The following is a 25,558-nucleotide window of genomic DNA, read 5'->3' on the forward strand; positions in this document are numbered from 1 at the left end:
ATGGTATGAGAGCAGACCCAGAATAGGTGCAACAAAGTATTTCCCCGGGAAGGGGCAGCACCGCGGACGTCTGCTACTTTCACTGTGAAACAATCCCTGAGCCAGAGCCAATATGAGCCTGTAAGTCCCTTTGGTGTGAATTTTTAAATGGCAGCCCTTCCGGGAGAATGCCAACCCATGACAGGGCATACGACTTGAGGGGGAACCTCAACCCCCAACCCCTACTCGCCCCCGCCTGCCCCTCTCAGACACCAGTTAGAGGGGGGCTCCCTCCTGGCAAGAGGAAGCACAGGTCCCAACGCAGCCAATCAAAGGGCTGTGCCTCTCTGGCTCCCGGGACTGGTTTAGTGGGGTCGGGTATGACCGAAGACCGGCTGAGAGCGGCTCTGGGAGCCGCTCACAAATTATAGTTGTGGAGAAACTCACATAACATGAAACCAACCGTTAATGATGTGAAAGAATATATACAATTCAGTGGCATTGCGACCACCATCCGTAGCTAGCTCCAAAACATACTCTTTACCCCAAAAGGAAACTCATCCCCATTAGCTGTCACTCCCCGTTCCCTCCTCTCAGCTCCTGTCACCCACGCATCCACTTCCTGTGTCTGTGGCTTTGCCTGTTCTGGACATTTCATATCAGTGAAATCACAAACCGCGTGGCCTTTTGTGTCTGGCTTCTGTCTCAGAGCATCGTGTGTTCAGTGCTTCACCCCTTTTTATAGCAGAATAATATTCCGTCGTATGGTCACACCACATTTGGTTTATCCATTCATCCCCCGATAGACACGAGAGCGAGGGAGACACAGAATCCGAAGCAGCTCCAGGCTCCGAGCTGTCAGCAGAGAGCCTGACGCCGGCCTCGAACTCATGACTCATCGTGACCTGAGCCATGAACCGTGAGATCGTGACCTGAGCCGAAGTCGAACGCTTCACCGACTGAGCCACCCAAGTGCCCCATCAATTTACATTTCTATCAGCAATGTGCAAATGTCCCATTTTCTCCACGTTCATTTTTGGTTTTTTTTTTTTAATTTATTTATGACCAACTTCATAGATACGAAATGGTATCTCATGGCTTTGAATTACATTTCTCTAATGACATTGAGCATGTCCCCTCGGAGCTTCAGTATGTACTTTTCAATTTGGAAGGATGTGAAGCCTAGCACTGCTGAAAGCCGCCTCCCCACCACCCACCCCCATGAGGTAGACCAGAGGGGTGGAGGGAGACCGACCCTGGTGATGTCACTCGGAAGCCTGGACCCGGCCGTATCTGCAGGTTGATACAAAGAGTCCTCCCTGATGGTGCCCGGGACTTGCCAAGATCACACAGCTAGTTCAAGTTAGACGAGCCCAGTATCCAGGCCTCCCACCTGCCCGCTGCCTCTATGCCCCAAGAGGAGGCTGTGAGGAGGGGTCGGTTGGGGACACACTGTTGCCATGCACTTAGGGACAGAGGCTTGGGTGGGAGGGACGGGAACAGATTTACCTCCACTCAAAGTTTTGAACTAAGGTTCCTCACGTCCCTCTAGAGACTCTCTTGCGAGCACAGCTCCTCTCCCCCACCGAAAGCGCCGAGGCGACATTTTGCAGACAATTTTGCAAGTTGGCAGAAACACCCTCCCCTCTCTGCCCCTCTCTTCCTACCACCATCCATCCTGGGACCAGAGGTGAAGAACCTCAGGCTTCTAGAACGAGAAATCCCACAGGGCTCTGGAGGCCGTGGGCCTGAGATCCCGGTTCGATCTTCCAGCTGACTAACCGCGGGGCGAGGGACTTTGGGGGAAGGACAGACCGGGTTCACATCCGGGCTGTGTGGTCCTGGGCAAGTTGCTTGCCCTCTCTGAGACACATCTATAAAACGAGAATATTTGTGTCTATCTGAAGGGCTGTGGGAGGGGGGTTAGGTTCGATGATGTGTGTCCTTGGCATATAGCCCACGGTACTCAATAAACGTGAGTAGAGTAGAGGCTTTCAATTAGAGCGGAGGCTAGCCCAGCTCTCCAGCAGGCCAGAGGCCCGATGGGCTAGCCTCTACTCCTCTGGGAGTGAGCGATGGCCTGGATGCCAATCTTCCTTTGCAAAGAATGTCAAGCGGCCCATGGGTACCAAACCCAGCCCGGGCCCTCCGGTTACGAATTTCTTGCCATTTCCTAACCTCCAGTTCATCCACACCCTGGCAGTTACACACCTGCCGTTCTCTCTCCCCAGCACGGCCTTGCCAAGTTCTCCAGGATGGCTGGTCTCCTCTGGTCATGGAAGTTCATCCGGAAAGCGCACCCCCCCCCCACTCCCACCCCGAGCACCCACTTGAAAGGGCTGCTTCCCCACCTCACGATTCTCTGAAACATCACCTGCTTTATCCCCGTGGCAGCACTTATTAGTGTCTGGAAATGCCTTCTGTGTCTTTGTATTTGTCCAACAGGTGTCTCCGCGTGACAGCAGGGACATCGTATGTCTTTGCCGTCTCGTGTCAGCAATGGGTAGTGTCAGCCATAAAGCATCTGTCCAACTCCACGCGCATTTGTCGATGAGGTGAATGAACGAACGGGAAACCAGATGCAAAGCACGTTTTCATATTACAGACAAGATGCTTCCGTTTCAAAGGTAGGAAAAATCACTTCCCCCAGATGAGACAACTAGGAAATCACGGAGCAGGATTCAAGCTTAGCTCTGCCCGGCTCCGGGCCTGGTGCTCTTTATATTTCCTTTAAATGTTTATTTATTTTTGAGAGACAGAGCACGAGCGGGGGAGGGGCAGAGAGAGAGGGAGACGCAGAATCGGAAACAGGCTCCGAGCTGTCAGCACGGAGCCCGACGCGGGGCTCGAACTCACAAACCGCGAGCTCATTGCATGGCCGAGGACAGGTCCAGCAGTGACCACCGCTATTTATGAGATGCCCGGGGACCGAGCCCCCGCCTGAGGCCATTCGCAGTGGATGCCGGGTGATCGCAGCCCGTGGGGACCCAGCCTCACAAAGTGCACACGAAAGAGGAACTGAAAGAGAATAAGGGCGGGTCGTGGAGCGGACCCATGCCGGGCAGCTCCCCCAGGTCATCAGACTACTGCACGGAAGGGTCGCGAGGTCCCCTGTCTTGGGGCGGGGCCGCGCAGGACGAGGAGGAAGGGGAGAGGGAGCTGGAGGAAAGAACCGTGAGTGTCTCTCAGACTCCCGATCCAGTCCTCCTTCTTCAAGACACAGGGGACTTGACTTGGCGGGTGGTTGGCTGGTCAAGAAGCTGGCAGACATCAGCAGTTCTTGTCATCCCGGACTTCCACGTAGGGGAGCCCCACGGGCCACGTGTCCCGAGGCCAGTAGCGGACTTTGAGGGTGTGACCTGGCATCTCATACCTGGCGTCCACCAAGGCCATGGTGACCATGCCATAAGGAAAGGTGATGCTGATGAGCACATGCCTGGGGGGTGCAGGGAGGAGGTGGTGAGGGCACAGGATGTCCCCGAGCTAGCCCGATGCCCCCTCCTTGCTTCTCTCCTTACTTCTCATGGGTCCTGACCTCTCACGGGTCCTGACCTTCCAAAGGGACCTTCTGGACTTGACCCTTGACTGAAACCAGCACCCCCCCCCACCACACACACACACACACACACACACACACACACACACAGGCACTCCCAGTATCCGTGCCTCCCCTCCCTGCCCCCAGGCTCCTGCTCCAAGCTCTGGCATCTTGAGATTTTCTGGTTCTGGGGCTCCGTACCGCCAGGGCAGGTCCTTACCAGATGCTGTGCAGGTAAAAGAAGTTGATCCATTGCCAGAAACTGCAAAGCAAGCGGTCACTGATCCAGCTGGTCAGCGCGAAAGCCCACAACACTACAGACACCTCCATTATGTGCCGTAGCTCCTTGTTGTTGGTCCTAGGGAGAGAAGGAGGAAGATCAGAGCCTGGCTCAGATAGCAGAGCCTGCAGGGGCTGATGGGAAATTCCTCCATCCAAGGAGATGAGGCCGGGAGCAGGGAATGACCAAGAGTACAAGGGGGAGGGGGCCCAATTTGTCCTTGTTGTTAACGTTTGCTGAGCACTTATAGGATGCCAGGTACAGTTCTGAAAGTCCTTCGGGTCAGGGGCGCCTGGGGGCCTCAGCTGGTTAAGCTTCCGACTCTTGATTTCATCCCGGGTCATGCTGTCACGGTTCGTGAGTTCAAGCCCCACATCGGGCCCTGTGCTGACAGTGCAGATCCTGCCTGGGATTCTCTCTCTCTCCCTCTCTCTGCCCCTCCCGAGCTCTCCTGCGTGCACGCTCTTTCTCTACCTCTCACACACAACATAAATAGACTTAAAAAACAATAATAAAAGTCCTTCAGATCAAAACTCGGCCCTGACAGCAACGCCATGATTCTCGTTTTGTAGACGAGAGAGCAGGTGTGCGAGATTAAGGTATCGCTCTAACCGCACCCAAGGTTACACAGCCAGCAAGTGGAGCTGGGGGCTGAGCCAGCCTTGTCGGACTGCGGATTTCTTAATCAACTAGCCCTTCCCTGTTTGTGAGTTTGGGGCTCTGAGTGTGTGCACAACTGTGAGTCAGTGCAGGAGAATTCCTGTCCGTGTGGCTATGAGAACGTGCATGTCCATATGTGGGAGGGTAAATTCCCTGGAGGCCACGTCTCTTGGGACGACTCACGCTCAGAATCTGTTTCCCCAGCAGCAAAGCTGACTCCGTGTCCTTCAGGAAAGAGCATATGAGGGAATATGGTGAGGCCACGACTCCTTTATGGTTTACAGTGCGGGCCCTGCCCCCTAGTCTAAAACGGGACAGTTTGAACGTCACACGAGAAAAAGAACAGCGAGGAAGCACTGGCGAAATCTGAACAGAGTCTGAGGTCTAGTTAATGCCATCGTCAATTTCCTCCTTTTGAGGCTGTACTATGGTTACACGAGACACTCCATTGGAGAGGCTGGGGGAAGCTGGGGGAAGGAGACACAAAACTCTGTGCTATTTTTGAAACTTGCCAGGAGTCTGCAATCACTTCAAAATAAAAAGTTAAAAATACAGCACGGTGATTGCAATGGATCGAAACACCTCTAGGACGTAAACATCCGTGCGTTCATAATAATACTTTTTAAAAACTTTCCGGGGTCCCTACTCAGGTAAGGCCCCAACTCATTAACGCTAGAAATGGATCAATTAAAGGAAACACTCAATGATCAGTCCTGTCATTCCTGTGCAAAGCGTATTTCAAGGTTGATGAGTGAAAGTCCTTCTCAATGGAGGAACTCAAGATAATCACTGCAGGAGGAATTATGGGCCTGATCAATCTTAACAGCCTAGATGTGGAATAACCACTCATTATGGGGGCCTAATGGGACGGAAGAAGAAGCACCCAGAACCACACATGACACATTCTGGCCTAAAAACATGTAAACCTAAATCCGGATCTAAATGTTAATTTTCAGGAAATACCAAATATGTGTCTATCTCTATCTCTATCATCTATATCTATATATCTATATATCTATATATCTATATCTATATCTATATCTATATCTATATCTATATCTATATCTATATCTATATCTATATCTATAAACACAACGAAAGACACCACACAGGAAGCAGACAGCTACATCTAGAATATTCTACAGGACGAAATGATGAAGCTTTTCTGTTATCAAATCAGAGGCAGGAAGACAGGGGAGGGAGGCAGAGACTGCTATGATATAAAGAAAACCTAAGAGACTGTGTCTGCATCCCGCTTTCAACATGACTAGTTGTAAGAAGACATCTTGAGAAACTGAGGCAACATCACTTCAATCTGGGTATTGTCAACTTGGTTAGCACTGTGTGCGCCGTATCTAACATTTGTCCCTTGAGATCCTTCCCTGACGCTCTCCGGTCTGCCCTATGCCCCAGGGAGGGGGGATGCTGAGTTGTGTGGACTGAATGCTTCCAGTTAGATTAGCTAATGGCTTCTAGTTGGATAGCCAATGGTTCCCAGTTGAGTTGGCCAATGGTTTCCAGTTGGAGTAGCCAATGGTTTCCAGCTGGGTTGGCCAATGGAGCACCCCAGCAAGAAACCAAAGGATACGGGGAGAGTATGTTAGAATATTTGTTTCTCTGGCCTCCTCCATGTGGGGTTGACTCAGGCTAGCTGCAACCAGCAACTGGAGGTGACATTTCTTGCTAAGGAGGCCCTCTCCACAGGGCTCTCTCTTTCCAGACTCTTGTAATCACTCCCTCCCATTACCCCCACCCAGGTATCCTGATGGTCACAGGAGCCCACGCTTATTAGCACAGGTGTTCTAAATTCCCTGGTGATTTTCCTACACCTGCCATCTCCTTTGTAAATAAGCCTTTTATTCAGCTCTCCTCAAACGGCCCCATTTGAGAGTCCCCCCCCCCCACCTCTATCCTGTCAAGGTCTAGTATGGGTTAAAAAAAACCCTCTTAATTAGGAGGGTTAAATCCTGAAAAGTTCATAGGTGCCAGTGTATGGAATCTGGGGGAATGCATAACGCAAACGCTGACAGTTGTCGAGGCTGGTTAGTGGGCACACGGAGGTTTATGGTGCAATAGTCTCTGCTTGTACGTATGTTTGGGGTTTTCATGATGCAAAGGACAAGTTCTGCTATCAGACAGCCTTAGGTTCCAATCTCAACCGTACTCCTTGTTAGTAGATGATCTTGGGGAAAGCATATCCTCTCCTTGAGCCTGGAGTCAATGAGCACTCTGGGGCTGGGACTCAATGAATAAGTAGAGGTGGGGGGGGGGCCTGGAGGGTGATGGGAGCCACCTCCCCGGGCAGGCACCTGCGGCCACTACCCACTTCTTATATTCCTGGAACACGATGTAGAGGATGTGCACAGCGATGCTGTTGAGAGCGTATGCGTTGATCACAGGTCTCAGGAAGGACAGGAAGGTGCTGACCACCGTGGTGATGAGGACCAGACAGGTGAACCGGGGCCTGAGGGAAGAAGGACTCAGCTGTGGGAGGGTGACTGGAAGGGTCCGGGGCGGGGGGTGGTTAGGCAGGGTCAGGAGATCTTGCGGCAGAGGTAGATGAGCAAAGGGAAGGGGTTCTAGGGAGCCCAACTGAACTCAGAAAAAGATCTTGAGGCTCCCAGGTGGGCTCAGCAGAGGGTCCCAAGAAGGGTCGAGGCAGGGTCTGAAGGCGGTGGATAGGGTGATGAGAGGGTCTCAGGGAAGCTCAAAGGGCTTAGTCAGCTCAGCAGAGGGTGCCAGGGCCCAGGCCAGACAAGGGGTTAAGGGAAGTCAGGTAGGATTAAGGAAGGAATTACATTGGTCCCAGACACTATCAGAAGAGGGGTCCAGGGAGCCTCAGGTGGGTCAAATAGCATCAGGAGAGAGATTCAGAGGGGTCTCGGGTCAAGAGAGGGGTCCAGGAGGGTCCAAGGAAAGTTCCAGGGAGCCCAGGTGATAGGCTCATGGAAGAGGTCCCTGGGGCCCAGGTAAGCTTAAGTATATGGGTTTGGTGGGTTTAGACACATTCTGGAGAAGGTACCAAACTATCCAGGTAGGATCAGGGGAGGATTTTCAGAGGAGGAGTTAAGTCAGATAAGGTCGGGAGAAAGCCCTGATCCGGCTGGTCGGGGGAGGGATTCCAAGGAACTCAGATGGGCTCTGATGGGACCCACAGAGGACCGGCCCCAGCCCCACCTGTTCTCTCCTAGGAAAGTGGGGAAGTAACAGCGAGGCATCCATATGCTGTAACTACTGGCCAGCAGCCACAGGATAGCAATCTCATCCAGCAGCTGGCCCAGGAGGCTAAGCGTCATGTGGAAATACATGGAGAATAGGCCTGGAGCAAGAGACAAAGGTAGGTGGTCAAGAGGGCTGTCCCCCCAACCCCCGCCACCCCAGTGTCACAGACCCCCACCTACCTATGACCATAAAGAGGATCCAAGTGATATAAATGCAGCGGGAGCGTTTCTGGGCATAGGGGTACATCAGAAACATCATGAGAGGCCCAAAGATGAAGAAGGTGACATTGCTGAACTGGAAAAGAGGAGGACATGGGGAGGGGGTCGTCAGAAGCGGAGGCAGAGGAGGAAACCCTCAGTCCTTAGCCATTGGTCATCTGCCCTCTTTCAGACAGTTAAGGAACCCAGAGTCTGGCAATCGGGAAGTTGATATTGGCAGTCAACCAGTCATCAGTAGATTCGTCACTCCGTTTTTCTATGAGTTCATTCACTCATTCATTCAACGAATGTGGCAAAGTCTATCTACTGACTTCCTGCAGCATGCATTCTCCCCCTTTTCCTTCTAGAAATAAGATCCCCAACTTTAAGACACAAGCGACGCAACTAAAGACTACATTTCCCAGCCTTCCTTGCAACTCGCTGAGCCCTTGTGACTTGGTCTGACCAATGGGATACGAATGCAAATGAATCTATTACTTTTGTTTTTTCATCAATGTGAGCTACATTTATCAGGATTTGCTGTATTAGAAAGTGAAACTGAGGGGGGCGCCTGGGTGGCTCAGTCAGGTAAGCGTCCGACTTCGGCTCAGGTCATGATCTCACGGTGTGTGAGTTCGAGCCCCGCGTCAGGCTCTGTGCTGACAGCTCGGAGCCTGGAGCTGCTCTGGATTCTGTGTCTCCCTCTCTCTCTGCCCCTCCCCCGCTCATTCTCTCTCTCTCTCTCTCTCTCTCTCTCTCTCTCTCTCTGTCTCTCTCTGTCAAAAAAAAAAAATTAGAAAGTGAAACAGAAATTTTCAAAATGCAGGACTACACCAGCACACATTCCCTTGGCCATCTGAGAGATGATGTCATCATCACTCATCACAAAGCCCCTAGAAGATTCTACGGTACCCTGGTGAGATAATTAGAGTGAAAAAGGCAGATAAAATCTTCATGTTATTATGAAAATAATTTTCATCTCGAGGAACCTCTGAAAGCTCTAGAGACCCCACAGTGTCCCTGGACGCTGTTTTGAGAACCATTTCCCTATGAATGGCAGAGCCAAAGGGCTTGATAATGTCGAGTTGCTCAATTCAGCTATTCCAGAACCATCTACCTCCAGACTTCCATTTCAAAAAATAATCAGATATGATCCTTTCTAGTTAAGCTGTTTTTAGTGGGCTGTTTCATTTGAAACCAAAGAATACCAGTTACTGGGATTCTGGGTCCAAGTGACGTGGGATTGGATCCATACTCCCCCCACCCACTAACTAGGAGGAGGTAAAATCAATGCTCTAACCTTCCATATCTGCATTTCTGACATCTGCATTATTGCTACCTCTTTGTGTCCTTGACCCAGAGGTCCCCAGGTCTCACTAGTCTATGAGTACAATTAAGGTGACAAGAACGTTTGCACCAGAATTCCAGGGGTTCAGAGTCCCTGACTGCTGATACAGGACTTCAACGCCCCTCAAAGTTTCCCCCAGATATGTCTGGGCCACAGAGAGTATCTCACACGAGCTCAGAAAAAAGGTGTTCTCACATATATTTAAAAGGGGGGGGGGGCGCGTGGATGACTCAGTCGGTTGAGCATCAGACATCCGCTCAGGTCATGATATCACGATCCGTGGGTTCAAGCCCCGCATCGGGCTCTGTGCTGACAGCTCGGAGCCTGGAGCCTGCTTCAGATTCTGTGTCTCTCCCTCTCTCTCTGGCCCTCCCCTGCTCATGCTCTGTCTCTCTCTGTCTCAAAAATAAATAAAAAAAAAACATATAAAAAAGAAAAGAAAAGAAAAAAACGTGAGGTCAGCCTGCTTGCTCACTCATTTGCAGCCTTCTCTCCCCAATAAAATCTTCCTGTTGTAAAGGTCTCTTTCATTGCCTGAATCCCATCTTAGAAAGTGAAGAAACACTGCCCTGTTAACTAGCACTCCGTTATTTCTCAACGTCCTGAAGACTAGGGCGCAAGTCAAAAGCAATGAGCTATCACCCCACACCAGTCAGAATGGCGAGTATTAAACAAGGGAAGAAGAAGAAATAACAAATGTCGGGGAGGATGTGGAGAAAGGGAAACCCTCGTGCACTGTGGGCGGGAAAGCAAATTGTGCAGCCGCTGTGGAGGCCCCTCAAAAAATTAAAAATAGAAATACCACATGATCGGTTATTTTGCTGCTGAGCGTTTACCCCCCAAAACACAAAAACGCTAATTTGGAAGAGAGGGAGACACAGAATCCGAAGCAGGCTCCAGGCTCTGAGCTATCAGCCCAGAGCCTGACGCAGGACTCGAACCCACCCACTGTGAGATCATGGCCTGAGCTGAAGTTGGACACTTAACCGACTGAGCCACCCAGGCACCCCCAAAATCTTTAAAACCTATAAAGAAGATGTGGTCTATACATACATCGGAATACTACTCAGCTGTAAAATAGCATAAAATCTTGCCATTTTTGACAAATGGATGGACCTAGAGAGTATCATGCTAATAAGACAGAGAAAGATAAATGCTGTGCAATTTCACTTTTATGTGGAATCTTAAAAACAAAACAAACGAACAAACAAACAAACAAAAAGAACAAATTCATAAATACAGAGAAGGATCTGGGTGTTGCCAGAGGGGAGGGGGTGAGGGGTAGGCAGATTATGTAAAGAGATACAAGCTTCCAGCTGCAAAATAAATAAGTCACAGGGCTGAAAAGTACACCACAAGGAGTACGGTCAATAATATTGTAATGACCTTGCGTTGTGACAGATGGTAACTATACTTACCGTGGTGAGCATTGTGGAACATACGTAATTGACAGATCACTATGCTGTACCCCTAAAACTAATATAATATTGTGTGTCAACTACACCTCAATAAAAAAATAAACCTACAGAGCGCAGTGGTGGGTATAGGGAAATGATTTACCTGGTACAAGGCCACCCTCTAGGAGCCTAGGTCCTGGGCACTAGGCAGGTGTCCCAAGGCAGGCGTCCTTCTGATTCTAGGGAAGCCCAGGGATCTCCTTGGGTGATGGCAAACCAGCTCAAAAGCCACCATGAGGACCCTTGGAAAACTGGTTTGGCACGAGTGGAACTGGTCTGGTTCCATCGTTTTCCATGTCCTTGTTTTCCATGCCAAGGTGTCTCATGCCCACCAACAGACAAGCCAAACACATGTCTGGCATGGCCACCTAGCTCACAATGACGACACACCTGGTGTGTCTGAATCATGAGCCCTGTTCCCACCCCCCCCAACCCCCCACTGGAGTAGACGCCTATCCCAAACTGGGCCAATCAGATTTTCTTGGGAATTTGAAACTTGGAGCGAACGCAAAGCCTGGGAATCACCAAGATTGTGTCACGCCATTGTCAGTTCCCTAACATCTGGGGATATTGTCTCGATGTTTGAGATACGTCAGCCGTCTCGCCACCACAAACAGACAAGACTGAGGCCACGGGGAGTCTGCCTTGGAGCTAAATCCTCCAGACCTGCCTTGGATCTCAGCCTTCCCAAGCAACTCATCTTTCCATTTTGAGATACCCCGGTACCTAGCCAATGCGTTTTTCCTCTTTGGTTTTTTTTTTTTTTTTTTTTTTTTTTTTTTTTTTTTGCTTAAGCTAGCTTTCTATTTCTTCAATCCAGCAAAACCATCACCATTGGTATATTAGCTAGGGTTTCTTCGGTAGCAAGCAACAGGAAATGAATTTGGTGAACTTTTACCACGAATATAAATATGTGTGTATGTAATTACTCATTAAATTAGTTATCATTCAGTCATTTATTATGGCCGAACTCATTAATCAAAAGAATTGCGGAAGACAAGGAAAACCAGAAACCACAACAGCTCTGAGCCTTGAATGGACAGTCTCTTCAGGAGGCAACTTTTGGGCACCTTTGTAGCTGTTCTATCCAGGCCCAAGATTCATCAAATTCTGGAGATGTTGCCGGGACCACACCCACCCTTGGCCAGAGGAGGGGGAGCTCCTTGACTGACCACCCCACTGAGACCATAACCAGTTGGAGAAGGGCAGCTAGGGGGTCATAGGGAAAATGGGGCCATGGATATTGAATACGGGCAAAATCCCAAACAAATCCTACGTTCCCTCTGCCTTCAAACACCAGCCCTTAGGGTGTATGAAGCGTGGCCAGAGATGCTACACCAACCAGTTTCCCAAACTCTAAACCCTCCATTTAAAACACATCTGTGACTCCCATAAATAAAATGCAAACTGTTAAACTTGACTTATAAACTCCCTCCATGACTCACCTCTCTCCACCTTCAACTTTATCATCTAGGTGTGAGGGATGACCCAGTTCTTCCAAATGAGCCATACTTTCTCTCACCCCTTAACCTCCAGAAGTTTGCACGTGCCGTCCCTACTGCCTGGAACATCCCTTGTCCCCACTTACCCCTCTTGGCCAGGCCAACTACACCTCCACCTGTCACCTGGGCATCACTTTCCGATAAAGCCTTCCCAATTCCCCAAGGCAGGGTCAGGTGGCCTCCCGCTGTGCTGTGTCCCTCTGTCCTAACGTTTGTCCGCCGGTTCTGGAACTGTCTCGCTCTCCCACTAAACCTGGCTCTCAGAACAGGGGCTGTGTCCTCCCCATTCAGGAAATATTTCCTGTTGACTGGACCTCAAAACAGGTTTACATGGATCACCAGTCACATACGTGAAAACACTTGGCAGAAGAATGTCTTGTGCCTGGAACATTCTGGATGGAAGGCGTTAGGACTGTCACTTTCTCACCTGTTGACAGCATGCTTTTATAGACATTGCTTTTAATCCTCGCATGCCCCCTCCTCCGCCTCCCCATCCCCCCAACGTCTGGCTTTCTAGTTCTTTTTCTGGCAATGACAAAACTGGATCTCAGCGAGGTGGAGTGACTTCCCTGAGGTCTCACAGCTCTGGGGGACTCCAGAGTTTGCTTTTACCCCCTGCCTTAAGAGACAAGAGGACTAGACGGGTGGCAATGATTAAGAGGGAGCGTCCCTGCTCCCTGGCTGCGTGACGTAATGTCTCTGGGTTTCCCTTTCCTGCATCAGTAAAATAGGGGAGCATAATTAATGCTACTGTGGGGGCTGTTGGAGGGGAACGTGTGAGGCCAGGCACTGAAAGACTACATTGCCAGGGATGTGGTCCTAGCTCAATGAATAGCAAGGGCCTGCTGCGGCTGTCGTTGTTGTGGGAGATAACAGTAACAGGCTCATCCTTGGTTTCCTTGCTCCAGGCTTGGGGGTCAGCAGAAGCCAAGGCTGAGGTTTCCGAGAACGCCCCTGAGCGTGCAGAATGAGGGCAAAGCAATGGGCGGAGCCTCTGATTAATGGGCTCCAACTGGTTCCAGAGTCTCTGATACCATCAGAGACTGCCCTCTGCCAGGGCCTGCCTCCCTGCCTGGGGCCAGCCCGTTTCCCAACCCCTGGCCCCACCCAGACTCTGTGAATGGAGACGCACCTGCCCAGGACCAAGAGCTGGACTCTCTGGGCCCCAGCCCCAGCAGGTGTCTTCATATTCATTCATTCATTCATTCATTCACTCACTCACTCACTCACTCATTCATTGTTTGCTTACCAACCATTCCTTCAGTACCTACAATGTTGTTCAAATGCCACAACGGAGCCCCCAGACACAATCTGCCTTCACGGGTGTATCCAGTCGGGGTTTGGGACACACGGCAGGCCTCATTTGCCTTCTCTACCTCCGAGCGCCGCAGTGAGGATTAGAGAACCAAGGGCTCTGGGGCCAGTTTTGCTCACTGCCGTGCAATTCCACGGTCTAGCACGGTGCCTCACACACAGCAGGTGCTCAGAAAGTTTTTGCAGACAATGATGCGTGCAGAGAACACACGTCAATAACACAGCCATGCGCCTGGTCCGGGTGCTATTGTGGCTGCTGTGTTGCTTTGATTCTGGAATAATTTGCTCTTTTGATCACCGGTACCCTGCAGGGTCTCTGGCAAATAGATGTGGCTGGGTGCCTCAGGTCTGGAAGAAGGAAAGGAGGAAAAGGAGGAAGGGGGTGGGGGGGGGGGAAGAAGAGAGGGAGGGAAGAAGGAAGAAGTGAGAGAAGAAAGGCGGGGGCGGGGAAGGGAGGGCGGCAGACAGACCAGAATTGACTGCCCATCTTGGCCTTGGGAAAAGGCAGTGGGGGAACCCCTTTCTCACTTACCCCGGCCACCCAAGCGGCCCCTCCCGCCCCCCACAAACGGCTTCTCTCCCACCCGTCGTTTCATTTGTGGGTTCCACCGATTCAACCTTGACGGTGACCTCCGTGAGGACAATACCCACCTATTCGACCCCTGGCTGTGTCCCCAACACCCACCGAGCGCTCCAGAAAAAAAAAGCTGCCGAATCAATCAAATCAACGAAACACCCCCCAGCCCTTTCTCCCCACCGCCAAAGCTCAAACTCCCACCACCCACACCTGGCTCTGTCACCTGTCGAGGACCCCCCTCCGCATCCACTCAACGTGTGCGCGTGAATGTGGGGGCAGGGCTGGGGGTGTGCAGCTAAAGCAGCAGTCACAGACCCTCCCTGAACGGGACTTACTTGCATGAATTAAGAAACACATAATTAATTCTTAATCACACAGTAACTGAGCGGCCTCGCGATGCTGTGGTTAATTAAGTGAGAGACTCTGGGACCAGGTGGGCAGGCGCAGCTTTTGGGCCCGTGCTATTTACCTGCTGTGCAACCCTGGGAAAGAAACGTACACTCTCTGAGCCTTTACACCCCACTTGTAAAATGTGGAGAATAAAGAGTCCCTACTTCTTAGAATTGCTCCGGGGGTTATACGGGAAGTGCTACCTGTTAAGTGAAGGTAATACACCAACACTTCCGCGTCTCTGACCATGTTTACCTTCTAATAGTAACAACTTTATTCAATGCTTGGGATGTACCAAGAACTGTACATTTTTTTAGATCTGTTTTTTTTTTTTTTTCCAAATGGAGGTATAAATCACATATGCTCAAATTCACTCTTCTAACGTGTGAAGCCCGGGGGCGCCTGGGTGGCTCAGTCCGTTAAGCACCCGATTCTTGGTTTCAGCTCAGGTCATGATTTCACAGTTCACGAGATCGAGCCCCGCATTGGGCTCTGTGCTGGCAGCGTGGAACCTGCTGGGGATGCTCTCTCTCCTCTCTCTCTGCCCCTCCCCAGCTCGTGCACGCACGCACATGCGCTCTCTCTCTCTCTCTCTCTCTCTCTCTCAGAAATAAATAAATTACCTTTAAAAATAAATATATAAAGTGTGCAAGTCTGTGGCTTTACTATTCATGAGGTTGTGCAACCATCACCACTCTCTAATTCTAGAACACTCTCACCTTCTCAGAAGGAAACCCTGTATCCATGAGCACTCCCTCCTCCCCCCGCCCCCCAGCAACCACGAATCTGCTCCTTCGGCTCTGCAGATTTGACTCTTCTGGGCATTTCACGTGGATGGAATCCTACCAAATGTGGCCTTTGGTGGCTGGCTTCTCTCACGGAACGTCCTGTTTCCAGGGTTCATCCACATTGTGGCATCAGCGCCTCCCTCCTGTTTATGGCTGAGGAGTAGTCCATTGTGTGGATGAACATTTGGGATGCCCAGCAGTTGTTTCATCCTCTCCACGGTCCTGTGAGTTAATTACTATTAGTACCCCCCAGCTGCTCCCTTTCTGAATAAGTACTCAGCGAATATTTGCTGAATAAATAGGAAGGAAGGAAGGAAGGAAGGAAGGAAGGAAGGAAGGAAGGAAGAGGAAGGAAGGGAAGTAGGAAAGAAGGAAGGAAGGGAAGAAGGAAGGAAGGAGGAAGGAAGGAAGGGAAGAAGGAAGGAAGGAGAAGGGAGGAAGGAAGGAAGGAAGGAAGGAGGAGGAAGGAAGGAAGGAAGGAAGGAAGGAAGGGAAGAAAGAAGGAAAGAAGGAAGGAAGGGAAGAAGGAAGGAAGGGAGGGAGGGAGGAAGGAAGGAAGGAGGAGGGAAGAAGGAAGGAAGGGAAGAAGGAAGGAAGGAAGGAAGGAAGGAAGGAAGGAAGGAAGGAAGGAGGAGGGAGGAAGGAAGGAAAGGAGTCTTTCTTTCTTCCCAGTACCACCTGGCATGCTGTACCCTTGACTTCTGTTTATTTTTTGTCTCCTCCACACCCAGGACACCAGCCCCATAAGGGGAGGCATTTTGGTTTGCGTTGGTCATTTCTGTGCCCCCAGAGCCTGGAACAGTGGCTGTCCCAATTCTTGCTGAATCATGCACAAAATGGAGGGGCCGTTATCTCTTTGCGTTGGACCCCTCTGTCACCCCCCAGAAGGCTTTTTCTGAAGCAGAAAAGAGGTCCAGAGGGACCTATCGAGTCTGGGCCAGCATGTGTCATGGGCGTGATCACCACTGTGTGAAATTATTCAGTTAATAGTGTCTGCCCTCCCTGAGAGCAGGAACCATGCCCTTCCTCGTTTTCCGGGAGCGGGGCGGCTGGCACAAATGCTTTTGCTGTGAATTCGATGAGAAGGAATACAGAAGAGGGAGGTATGGTTTAAAACTCACGGGGGGCACCTGGGTGTCTCAGTCACTTAAGCATCTGACCCTTGATTTCAGCTCAGGTCATGATCTCGAGGTTGGTGAGTTCAAGCCCCACATCGGCCTCCATGCTAAAGGTGCAGAGCCGCCTTGGGATTCTCTCTCTCCCCCCTCCCTCTGTCTGCCCCTCCCCTGCTTGCATGCTCTCTCTTAAATGAATAAACAAACAGTAAAAAAAAACAAAAAATAGGGGCACCTGGGTGGCTCAGTCGGTTGAGCATCTGACTTCAGTTCATGTCATGATCTCACGGCTCATGAGTTCGAGCCCCACATCGGGCTCTGTGCTGACAGCTCAGAGCCTGGAGCCTGCTTCAGATTCTCTCTCTCTCTCTCTCTCTCTCTCTCTCTCTCTCTGCTCCTCCCCTGCTCATGCTCTCTCTCTCCTTCAAAAATAAATAAACATTTTTTAAAAAAACTTTTAAATAAAATAATAAAATAAAACTCATGGGACCTGCTACTCACAGCCAGGGGCTCAGAGAGGGACAGGTCTCCCCCTGCACCACACAGCATTCAGAGAAGAGGGGCTGAAGCCCTCGCCCTGCAAAGGCCAGCAGCAGAAACGCTCAGTTGCAGAAAGAGGTAGGAGGTGTGGGCACTGCAGGCTCCCACTCGGATCGCTCTGTGCCTTCCACTGTACCCACCCCCATACTCTTCCCACTCATTCCCACCCCTGCACCCCTGGCTATCCAATCCCCCCCCACACCCCCATCCAGCCATCCCCTCCCTTTGTCCTGTACCCAAGCATCTGAGAAGGAGCTTTCTGGAGAGGATGAGACGCAGAGCTTCTGAAGCTTTGGCAGGACCCCAGGAAAGAAATTCAGCAACACAGCTGCTTCTCAGAGCTGACGGGGAAGGGGGGGGGGGCTTGAAACTTCCTCTCCCGCCACTTGAAACTCTCCTAAGTTGTCAGCAGCCCAGAAGGAGGCCACACCTGGAGGCCACCAGGCTAGTGCCAGCAGAAGAAGACTGAAGCGGCCCACGCCTTGACTTCTCCCCTGCCCCACCCAATCCAGGCCCTCCCACACCCTTGACCTCTATTCCTGTTGGATCTGCCGCCCTGTCTCTCCGGGGCCCATCTATGGCAGGCAAGCAGGTGTCCCAGCCGCTCCCCACATCATTGACTCTTCGCTGTTCAAAAGTCATCCATGGCTCCCCGGTGCCCTCACCATGGAGCCCACACTCCTCTGCTTGGCATTCCTCATTCGGCACCTGGAAACCTCACCCACCTTCCCCTCGGCCCTCGGTTCCTCCCCCACCGGCAGCCTGGGCTCTGGCTTTAAACCAACTGTGTCTCGAGATGCTGTTCTCTCTCGCCTCAAGACCTCTGCTCCTGCTGGCCCATTTGGTCTGTATGCCTTGGAGACACTTACTCATTCTTCAAGCACTGAGATCCCCTCCACATTCAGCAGGCACAGCCCTAGTGGGTCATCCCCATGGCTCCCCTCTGCTCCCTCTGGTCCCTTTGCCCTCCCTCTGCCACAAGCTAACCATGGGGCGGGGCAGATCTGACCCTGGAGCCCCCACTTGCTTAGCCCGGGAGCACATAGCATCTCTGGGACCCCGGGATCGATCAGCACGCATTGGTTTGTGGCGTTCTTGTTGGACGAATGCATGAGCCCAATGAGTCTATCAGCAAATGTGGGACGTATTTCAAACACTCCGACTCAGCAAGCAAAACTTGCTCGTCTTCATTTCTTCTCATATTCTAGCCGCGGAAACACTCCTACCCTTCCCTAACTGTGCAGCCCCTTTCGTGTCCAGAACTCAGCACATCCTTCTCTCCTCCCCTCCCTTTTCCTTGACTCCCACCCTGCTTGGCAAAACTTCCTGCTCATCTTTCAAACCCGATTGCCAGGTGTCCTCCTCTGTGAAACTTGCAACACGCGGGATGAGTCCTCCAGTGGTTCCTCCTTCCTGCTTCTATTCCCTGATCATGTGGCCCTGGGTTTTGCCCCAGATTCAGCCAACCCTGCGAGCAGTGCATTGAGAAAGCGAAATGTCCTTCAGAGGTGCCTGGGTGGCTCAGTCGGTTGAGTGTCCAACTCTTGATTTGGGCTCAGATCGTGATCTCACGCTTTGTGAGATCGAGTCCCGCATCGGGCTCTGCGGAATATGCTTGGGAGTTTCTCTCTCCCTTTCTCTCTCTTTGTCCCTCCTCCACTTGTGCGTGTGCTCTCTCTCTCTCTCTCTCAAAATAAATAAATAAACTTTTAAAAAACTCTTGCTACTGTTGGGGGGAATGCAAACCGGTGCAGCCACTCTGGAAAACAGCGCAGAGGTCCCTCAAAAAATTAAAAATAGAACTACCCTACGACCCAGCAATTGCACTACTAGGAATTTGCCCAAGGGGTACAGGAGTGCTAATGCATAGGGGCACTTGTACCCCAATGTTTATAGCAGCACTCTCAACAATAGCCAAATGATGGAAAGAGCCTAAATGTCCATCAACTGACGAATGCATAAAGAAAATGTGGTTTACATATACAATGGAATACTACTTGGCAATGAAAAAGAATGAAATCTGGCCATTTGCAACAACATGGATGGAACTAAAGGGTATTATGCTAAGAGAAATAAGTCAGTCAGAGAAAGACAAATACCACATGATTTCACTCATATGTGGAATTTGAGAAACTTAACAGATGATCATGAGGGAAGGGAAGGAAAAATAAGATAAAAACACAGAGGGAAGCAACCACAAGAGACTCTTAAATATAGAGAACAGACTGGGGGTTGATGGGGGGGGGCGGGGGAGAGGGGAAAGTGGGTGATGGGCATGAAGGAGGGCACTTGTTGGCATGAGTACTGGGTGTTGTATGTAAGTGACGGATCATTGGGTTCTATTTCCTGAAGCCAACACTGTACTGTATGTTGGCTAACTTCAGAATTAAAAAAATAACAAGAAAAAATATTGCTACATATTTTGTCTTCATTTATAGACCTCGAGCAAACACATGCTTTTAAAGAGCTTTGTGGTATTTCGCCAGAACGTGCTGAGCCCTCACAGGTTGGTGAAAGTGTTATGGCTTCCTTTTTATTTATTCATTCATTTATTGCAGTTACAAATGACTCAGACAGGACTTTGTACGTAAATTTTGTTCACCATTGGGATTATCTCTGTGATGCAAGTTCCTGGAGGTTCAATGACCGAGTGGGGGCGGTGAAGGTGCTAGATGTACATCTACATCTCAACACAACTTGACACATTGCACACAGAACACTGCGAGATAGGAGCGTGCCCGCATTTGCTGCAAAACAAACTCGGTTTTAATTACTGATTTGAGAAGCCAAAAAAGAAAAGATCTTATTATTTTCTAGTTGGCTGCTTATTATTTATGTATATGTAACAATTATTATTATATCATATAAGATACACTATATTATATACAGCATATAATACACAATATGTAATAAATACATTATTATATCTTATGAATATTATATATGTGTGTATATCATATACCATATAATAAATATATTATTTTATAATATAAAATATTATATATTGTGTATGTATATTATATACAATATGTATATACAATTCTATCAGAAGCTGGCAAACCATGGCCCTGTACCGATTCTATCCAATGTCTTCTTTTGCATGGCCTGCGAGCTAAGAATGACATTTGTGCTTTTAAATGGTTAAAAAAATAAAACAAGAATAGTATCTTGTGACACGTGAAAGTTACATGAAATGCACATTTCAGTGTCCACAGATAGAGTTTTATTGTCACACGGCCACATTTGCTGATATACCGTCTGTGTCTGCTTTTCGGGTACAATGGCAGAGCAGAGTCCTTTCCACAGGGATCGTATGGCCCCCAAAGCCAAACATATTTAACATCTGGCCTCTACAGCAGACGTTTGCCAACCCCTGACCTATATGACTGATTAGCTCTGCTGATGGGTTCGGGCTACTCAGAAGTGTTTTAGAGGAGAGAATCTTGGGGAGACCCTTTATAACCTAATCTGCATTCAATTCCTTAAGTTCTGGTGGTTTTGCCAGAGCCTTTTCTTTTCTTTTTAATTTTTTTAATGTTTATTTATTTTTGAGAGACAGAGAGAGAGAGAGAGACAGAGCGCAAGCGGGGGAGGGGCAGCGAGAGAGGGAGGCACCGAATCGGAAGCAGGCTCCAGGCTCCGAGCTGTCGGCACAGAGCCCGACGCGGGGCTCGAACTCAAGGACTGTGAGATCGTGACCTGAGCCGAAGCCAGACGCTTTAAGCAACTGAACCCCCCACGTGCCCCTGCCAGAGCCTTTGTGATAGAAGAGAAAATATCCAAGTGCGTTCACACCAGGGAAAGGTAACTACTATTTTGTGAAACTTTTGTTTCCGTTTGATAAGTACCTGGAAATGCAGGTGATGACGCTGTGGACATCTGGTAGGGGTCATAGCCATGTCTCCTGCACCCTGGAAGTGTCCCCCACTCACTCAATTGGCTGCATTTAGAGGCAGGCTGAAGGGAGGCTCCCTGAACGCTCCTCCCCGAATCCACGCACAGAGGAGCGTTTCGCGTAGGCATGTGCGGCTAGACTGGGGTCTCAGCCCAGCCCTACGGCAGCCCTTTCTCGGTGCCTTCTCTGGGGCCCCCACCTCAGGGTGGACTGCCAGGGACTCCAGGGAGAAGGGTCCCAGACCCCCAAACCTCTTCTCCACCTCAGAGACCGGCACGTTCAGCCCCCTCCAGTTTTTCAGGCAAGAGCACTGAGGACCAGAGTCAGTAACTCTGTCCAGGAGGAGCAAGAAACAGGGAGACCACAGAGAAGCCCTGAATCTCAAACTTCCGTGCCCCTCCCCCCGGCTCTGGAAAGCGGTGGGGTCAAAGTAACAGGGCAAGACTGAGGGAGGCATCTGGGACTGAGCTCCCAATCCCCAAGCCCCCAAAACATCTCCTGGACCCACCAAGTTCAAATCCTAGCTCTAAGTGCCACGGTGACCCTGGGCATATCTTTCGCCTCCCCTTTGACTGAGCGCCCTCAGTATGCGCAGGGCACAGAGCAAAGCACGTTGCCTGCACCACCCACCGACCGTCCCAGAAGCTCCAGGGCCAAGGGCGGCCTGCCTTATTCACCACAGTCTCCCCAGCACCCCGCAGGAGGAGAGGCACGGCCACATGAATCTTCGGCCGCTTGCGTCTTCTAAGCTTTCCTGAAATGCCACTGCCATCCAGGCATTTTGAGCCCTTCCGATATGGCCTCATACCAAGGATGGGGGGAAAGAGGACTACTGTGCCCAGAACTGAGGGGTCCCCGGGACAAGAGACTTCCGATGCTGAAACCAGGATAGTCCCCAGCAAACTGGAATGAGTTTGTCAACCTAAGCTGGGCGTACAGCTGAGAACAAAATAGACACAGCCGTCTCCTCCAGGAAGCCCTTCCTGATCCATCCCTCTGCCACTGGCTCATGGATCACCTCTGCCCTCCCCGCTCCCCAAGGCTGCCCCCGCACCTCCCATTAGAGCACCATCACCCTGGCTTGCGAATGCCTGGAGTCACATGCGTGTCCTCCGCTCCAGGGGAACAGGGAGCCTGGCTATTTTCCTGGTCACCGCTGCATTGCCAAAACCTACCACAGATGCCCCATGAATGAACAAAGGCCAGCACTCCTTGCCTAACAGACGGACGAAAGCTCAGAGAGGTGAACGCTCCAGCAGGATTCTCCAGCGGCCGTGTGGAGAAGCCGGGGTTTGAAGCCCCCGTCCGGCGAGACCGCTGCCCCCAGCCCTCTCACCGTGTTGTAGAACTCGGCCACCAGCTCCGAGTGCTGAAAGTTACTCTCGCACCAGTCCACCTCGGAGCTCTGGTAGGCGAAGATGCTGGGCATCCTGATGTGGCGCCCGCTGCCCACTGGCTGAGTCTGGCGGAGAGCAGCATGAGAGCCTAGGAGGGCCGGGCCGGGTGAGACGGGCAGAGGGCAGCTGTTGCTCCACAGCAGGGAGGAAAAACCTGCCGAACCGCTCCCCGGTTGCACCAGGACGGCCTACCTGTGCGGCGGCGGTGGCAGCTGCCCTGGGCAGAAGCCGAGGGGCTGGCACCATCCAGGCAGGGCACGGGAGGGCCAGATCATGGGCCTCCCGTCCCTACCCACGCGGAGTGGGAGTTAGGGGTCTGGTACGAGAACGGTGATTTAAAATATTAATGAGCCCCTGGAGACGAGTACCCTGGCTACCCCCGCTTTGGAGGCGGGCAGACGGAGGCAGAGAGAGCAAAGCCCCCTGCCGAAGGCACGCAAGGTGAAAACGCCACGACGTGGAAACAGGCAGCTGAGTCCAGACTCTAGGCTCTTACCCATTAGGCTGAACTATGTCCACGCTGTCAAAGCTCTGTGCTGCTACTCGCCACACGGGGGGCAAGGGCAGCACACCCAGCCCGAGGGGCTTGGCTCAGCTCCCTTGTCGTCCTTGGCTGTGTAACCTTGCCCTATCATTTCTCCTCTGGGGGCCTCGGTCTTCCTGTTTGTGCTATGGGAAGGCGGGGCTGGATTGAAGCCATTTCTCTCGGGTGGTCAAAACTACGCCCAGAGTGTCCCAGCTTCTACCAGGGGCCACCTGCAAAACCCCCATGAAGGGAGGGATCTGCAGAGTTCCAAGTCTGGGGGTCCCTGGGCCTGGCTTCCAAGGGCTGTGGCAAGCGCTGGTTTTGGAGTCAGCAAGGCCTGAGTTTGAATTCTGACTTCCTCCCCTTCCTAAGCTGTGTGACCTCCTGGGCAAGTGAATCCACCTCTCTGAGCCTCAGTTTGCTCATCTGTAACACAAGGAGGGTGGCGGTAGGCCCAGGTGTCTTTATAAAGGCACACAGAGGGGCGCCTGGGTGGCGCAGTCGGTTGAGCGTCCGACTTCAGCCAGGTCACGATCTTGCGGTCCGTGAGTTCGAGCCCCGCGTCGGGCTCTGGGCTGATGGCTCGGAGCCTGGAGCCTGTTTCCGATTCTGTGTCTCCCTCTCTCTCTGCCCCTCCCCCGTTCATGCTCTGTCTCTCTCTGTCCCAAAAATAAATAAAAAACGTTAAGATGGGAATAATAGTGCCTCTCAGAGCTGCTGTGCAAAGTTTGCCTTAACTGCTGGTGCATCCACTTCCCATTCATGGCAGGGAAATAAATTGATTTAAGCTTTATAATTCTGGGGGTAGTTACATGAATCTATACATGTGAAGAAATTGCACACACACACACACACACGAACGAATATAGCAGGTGTTGAGATCTGAATCAGTTCTGTAGATTAATCGATGTAAACGTCCTAATTTTGAAACTGTACCACTGGAGAAAACTGAATAAAGGGTACAGGAGACCTCTCTGTGAAATTTTTGCAACTTCTTGCGAGTGTACAATTATTCCAAAATAAAAGAGTTGTGTTTCTTTTTCATTAACTGATTTAGGTTTTCAACTGGAGGAAGAACGGATCAGCAGACTGTGGTATATCAACACAATGGAATATAAAGGAGCCTGCCTTATAGAAAGAAATCCTGGCACCTGTTACAACGTGGATGAACTTTGAGGACATTGTGTTCAATGAAATAAACCAGACACAAAACAACAAACACTGTCTGGTGTCCCTAGAGGCGTCCCGTCCACAGAGACAGAGAGTGGATGGTGGGAGCCAGGGGTGAGGCAGGGGGTGGGGAGTCCGTGTTTCATGGGGACACAGTCTCAGTCTGGGGAGGTGAAAGTTCTGGAGACGGATGGTGGGCAGGGCCGTACCATTATATGGAAGTCCTTTATGCCACAGCTTAGCCATGCAAACCGTTTCAAAATGGTTCAGATGGTCAACTTTAGGTTGTGCATATTTCACCACAGTTTTATTTATTTATTTTTTAATTTTTTTTAACGTTTTATTTATTTTTGAGACAGAGAGAGACAGAGCATGAACGGGGGAGGGGCAGAGAGAGAGGGAGACACAGAATCGGAAGCAGGTTCCAGGCTCTGAGCCATCAGCCCAGAGCCCGACGCGGGGCTCGAACTCACGGACCGCGAGATCGTGACCTGGCTGAAGTCGGACGCTTAACCGACTGCGCCACCCAGGCGACCCACACCACAGTTTTAAAAAGCCAATGGTTTAGGTTTCTAAAGGGGGTTTTGTCTGATAAAACATCAATAAATAAGAGTTCAGGCAGAAGGTAGATAACATGAAAATCTTGAGGGTGGTCTGTGAAAGTCAGAAATTTGGGGACTACTGAGGCGCGTGCTCAGGGCCCAGCCCAGAGCCTAATGTGGCTGCTGTCACTGGTATACTCCTTGTTGTTATTATTATCCACAACTTGTCAGAGCTTCCATTTTCCACCCCCTGCCAGGTGCCCAGAGAGCTGCCTTCCAGATCCTCTGGGAAGACGGGAAAGATGCCAGGTTTGGAGATGAGATAAGTTCCCAGAGCCTGAATTAAAAGTGCTGCCCGAGTGGCTCTCTACTCCCCCAGAGCAGCTGGAATCCCACTGTCTAGCCTTAGCCCTGGCCCCCAAATCCCCTCCCCAAGTGGGCCAGGAGAGCAAACATATACCAACCCCACCTCTCCCAGTCCAGCTGAAAGTGGAGAGCCTGAGTCCCTGAAGGCGGGGCGGGGGGGGGGGGGGGAGGGGGCGAGGTGCAGGGGGCGGGGTGCTGAGCACTCTGAGGCCCCTCGCTGTTCAAATCCAGGGCAGGGTACAACTGTCGGGATCTGGCCATCAGGGACCTCAGTGAAGGGTTTAGCAGCAGGAAGCAAGGTGGTGACAGGTGCCCATGTCCGGTCCAGCCTGGAGAGTTTGGGAAATCATCCTGCACAGAGCCGACTAGGAAAACAGCACAGCCAGATAAGTGTGTGATTTCTCTCTCTGCTAGGGAGAGAGACGGAGGCTAGCGTGTGCAAAGGGCCAGAGCCTGGGAGAAGGGGTGTATGAGTTCTGGGGGCTGCTTACAAATTAAGACAGTGGCTTAAAACAACACACACATATTATGCTACAGTTCTAGAGATCAGGAGTTTGAAATGAGTCTTATGGGGCTAAAATCAAGGTGTCCACTGGACTGGCTCCTCCTGGAGGCTCTAGAGGAGAATCCATTCCTTGCCTTTTCAGCTTCTAGAAGCTTCCCTCATTCTTTGGCTCTGGGGGGGGGGGTGCATCCTCCATTTCAATGCATGCTGCTCCCTTTTGGATTCCATCATCACACCTCCCTCTCTTTGA

The 25,558-nt window shown here is 51.0% G+C and overlaps 1 protein-coding gene and 1 long non-coding RNA gene across 6 annotated transcripts in view; one reads left to right on the forward strand and one right to left on the reverse strand.

The window, feature by feature from the left end:
- Positions 1 to 2,559: 2,559 nt before the first annotated feature.
- Positions 2,560 to 25,558, reverse strand: part of ACER1 (alkaline ceramidase 1) — a 45,328-nt gene continuing 22,329 nt past the window's right edge. For 2 of the 5 annotated variants that reach the window (XM_045044578.1, XM_045044598.1), the window contains 5 exons: positions 7,859 to 7,973; positions 7,635 to 7,776; positions 6,784 to 6,921; positions 3,738 to 3,875; positions 2,560 to 3,415 (listed from right to left, as the gene is read on the reverse strand). In XM_045044578.1, coding sequence (XP_044900513.1) covers positions 3,250 to 3,415; positions 3,738 to 3,875; positions 6,784 to 6,921; positions 7,635 to 7,776; positions 7,859 to 7,973 — 699 coding nt within the window. In that variant the 3' untranslated portion in view covers positions 2,560 to 3,249. Of the gene's footprint in view, positions 3,416 to 3,737; positions 3,876 to 6,783; positions 6,922 to 7,634; positions 7,777 to 7,858; positions 7,974 to 20,755; positions 20,844 to 21,977; positions 22,100 to 22,138; positions 22,320 to 25,558 lie in introns of those variants that run through there. The other 3 variants (XM_003981719.6, XM_045044590.1, XM_045044584.1) reach the window with 3 other exon arrangements.
- LOC109493899 lies at positions 15,060 to 23,944 on the forward strand. Its single transcript, XR_002738124.2, has 3 exons — positions 15,060 to 15,476; positions 19,346 to 19,413; positions 23,783 to 23,944. It is a non-coding gene; the product is annotated as an uncharacterized LOC109493899 (long non-coding RNA).

The sequence above is a fragment of the Felis catus genome, chromosome A2 (assembly GCF_018350175.1).
Source record: "Felis catus isolate Fca126 chromosome A2, F.catus_Fca126_mat1.0, whole genome shotgun sequence".
In the NCBI taxonomy this organism is placed as follows: Eukaryota; Metazoa; Chordata; class Mammalia; order Carnivora; family Felidae; genus Felis; species Felis catus.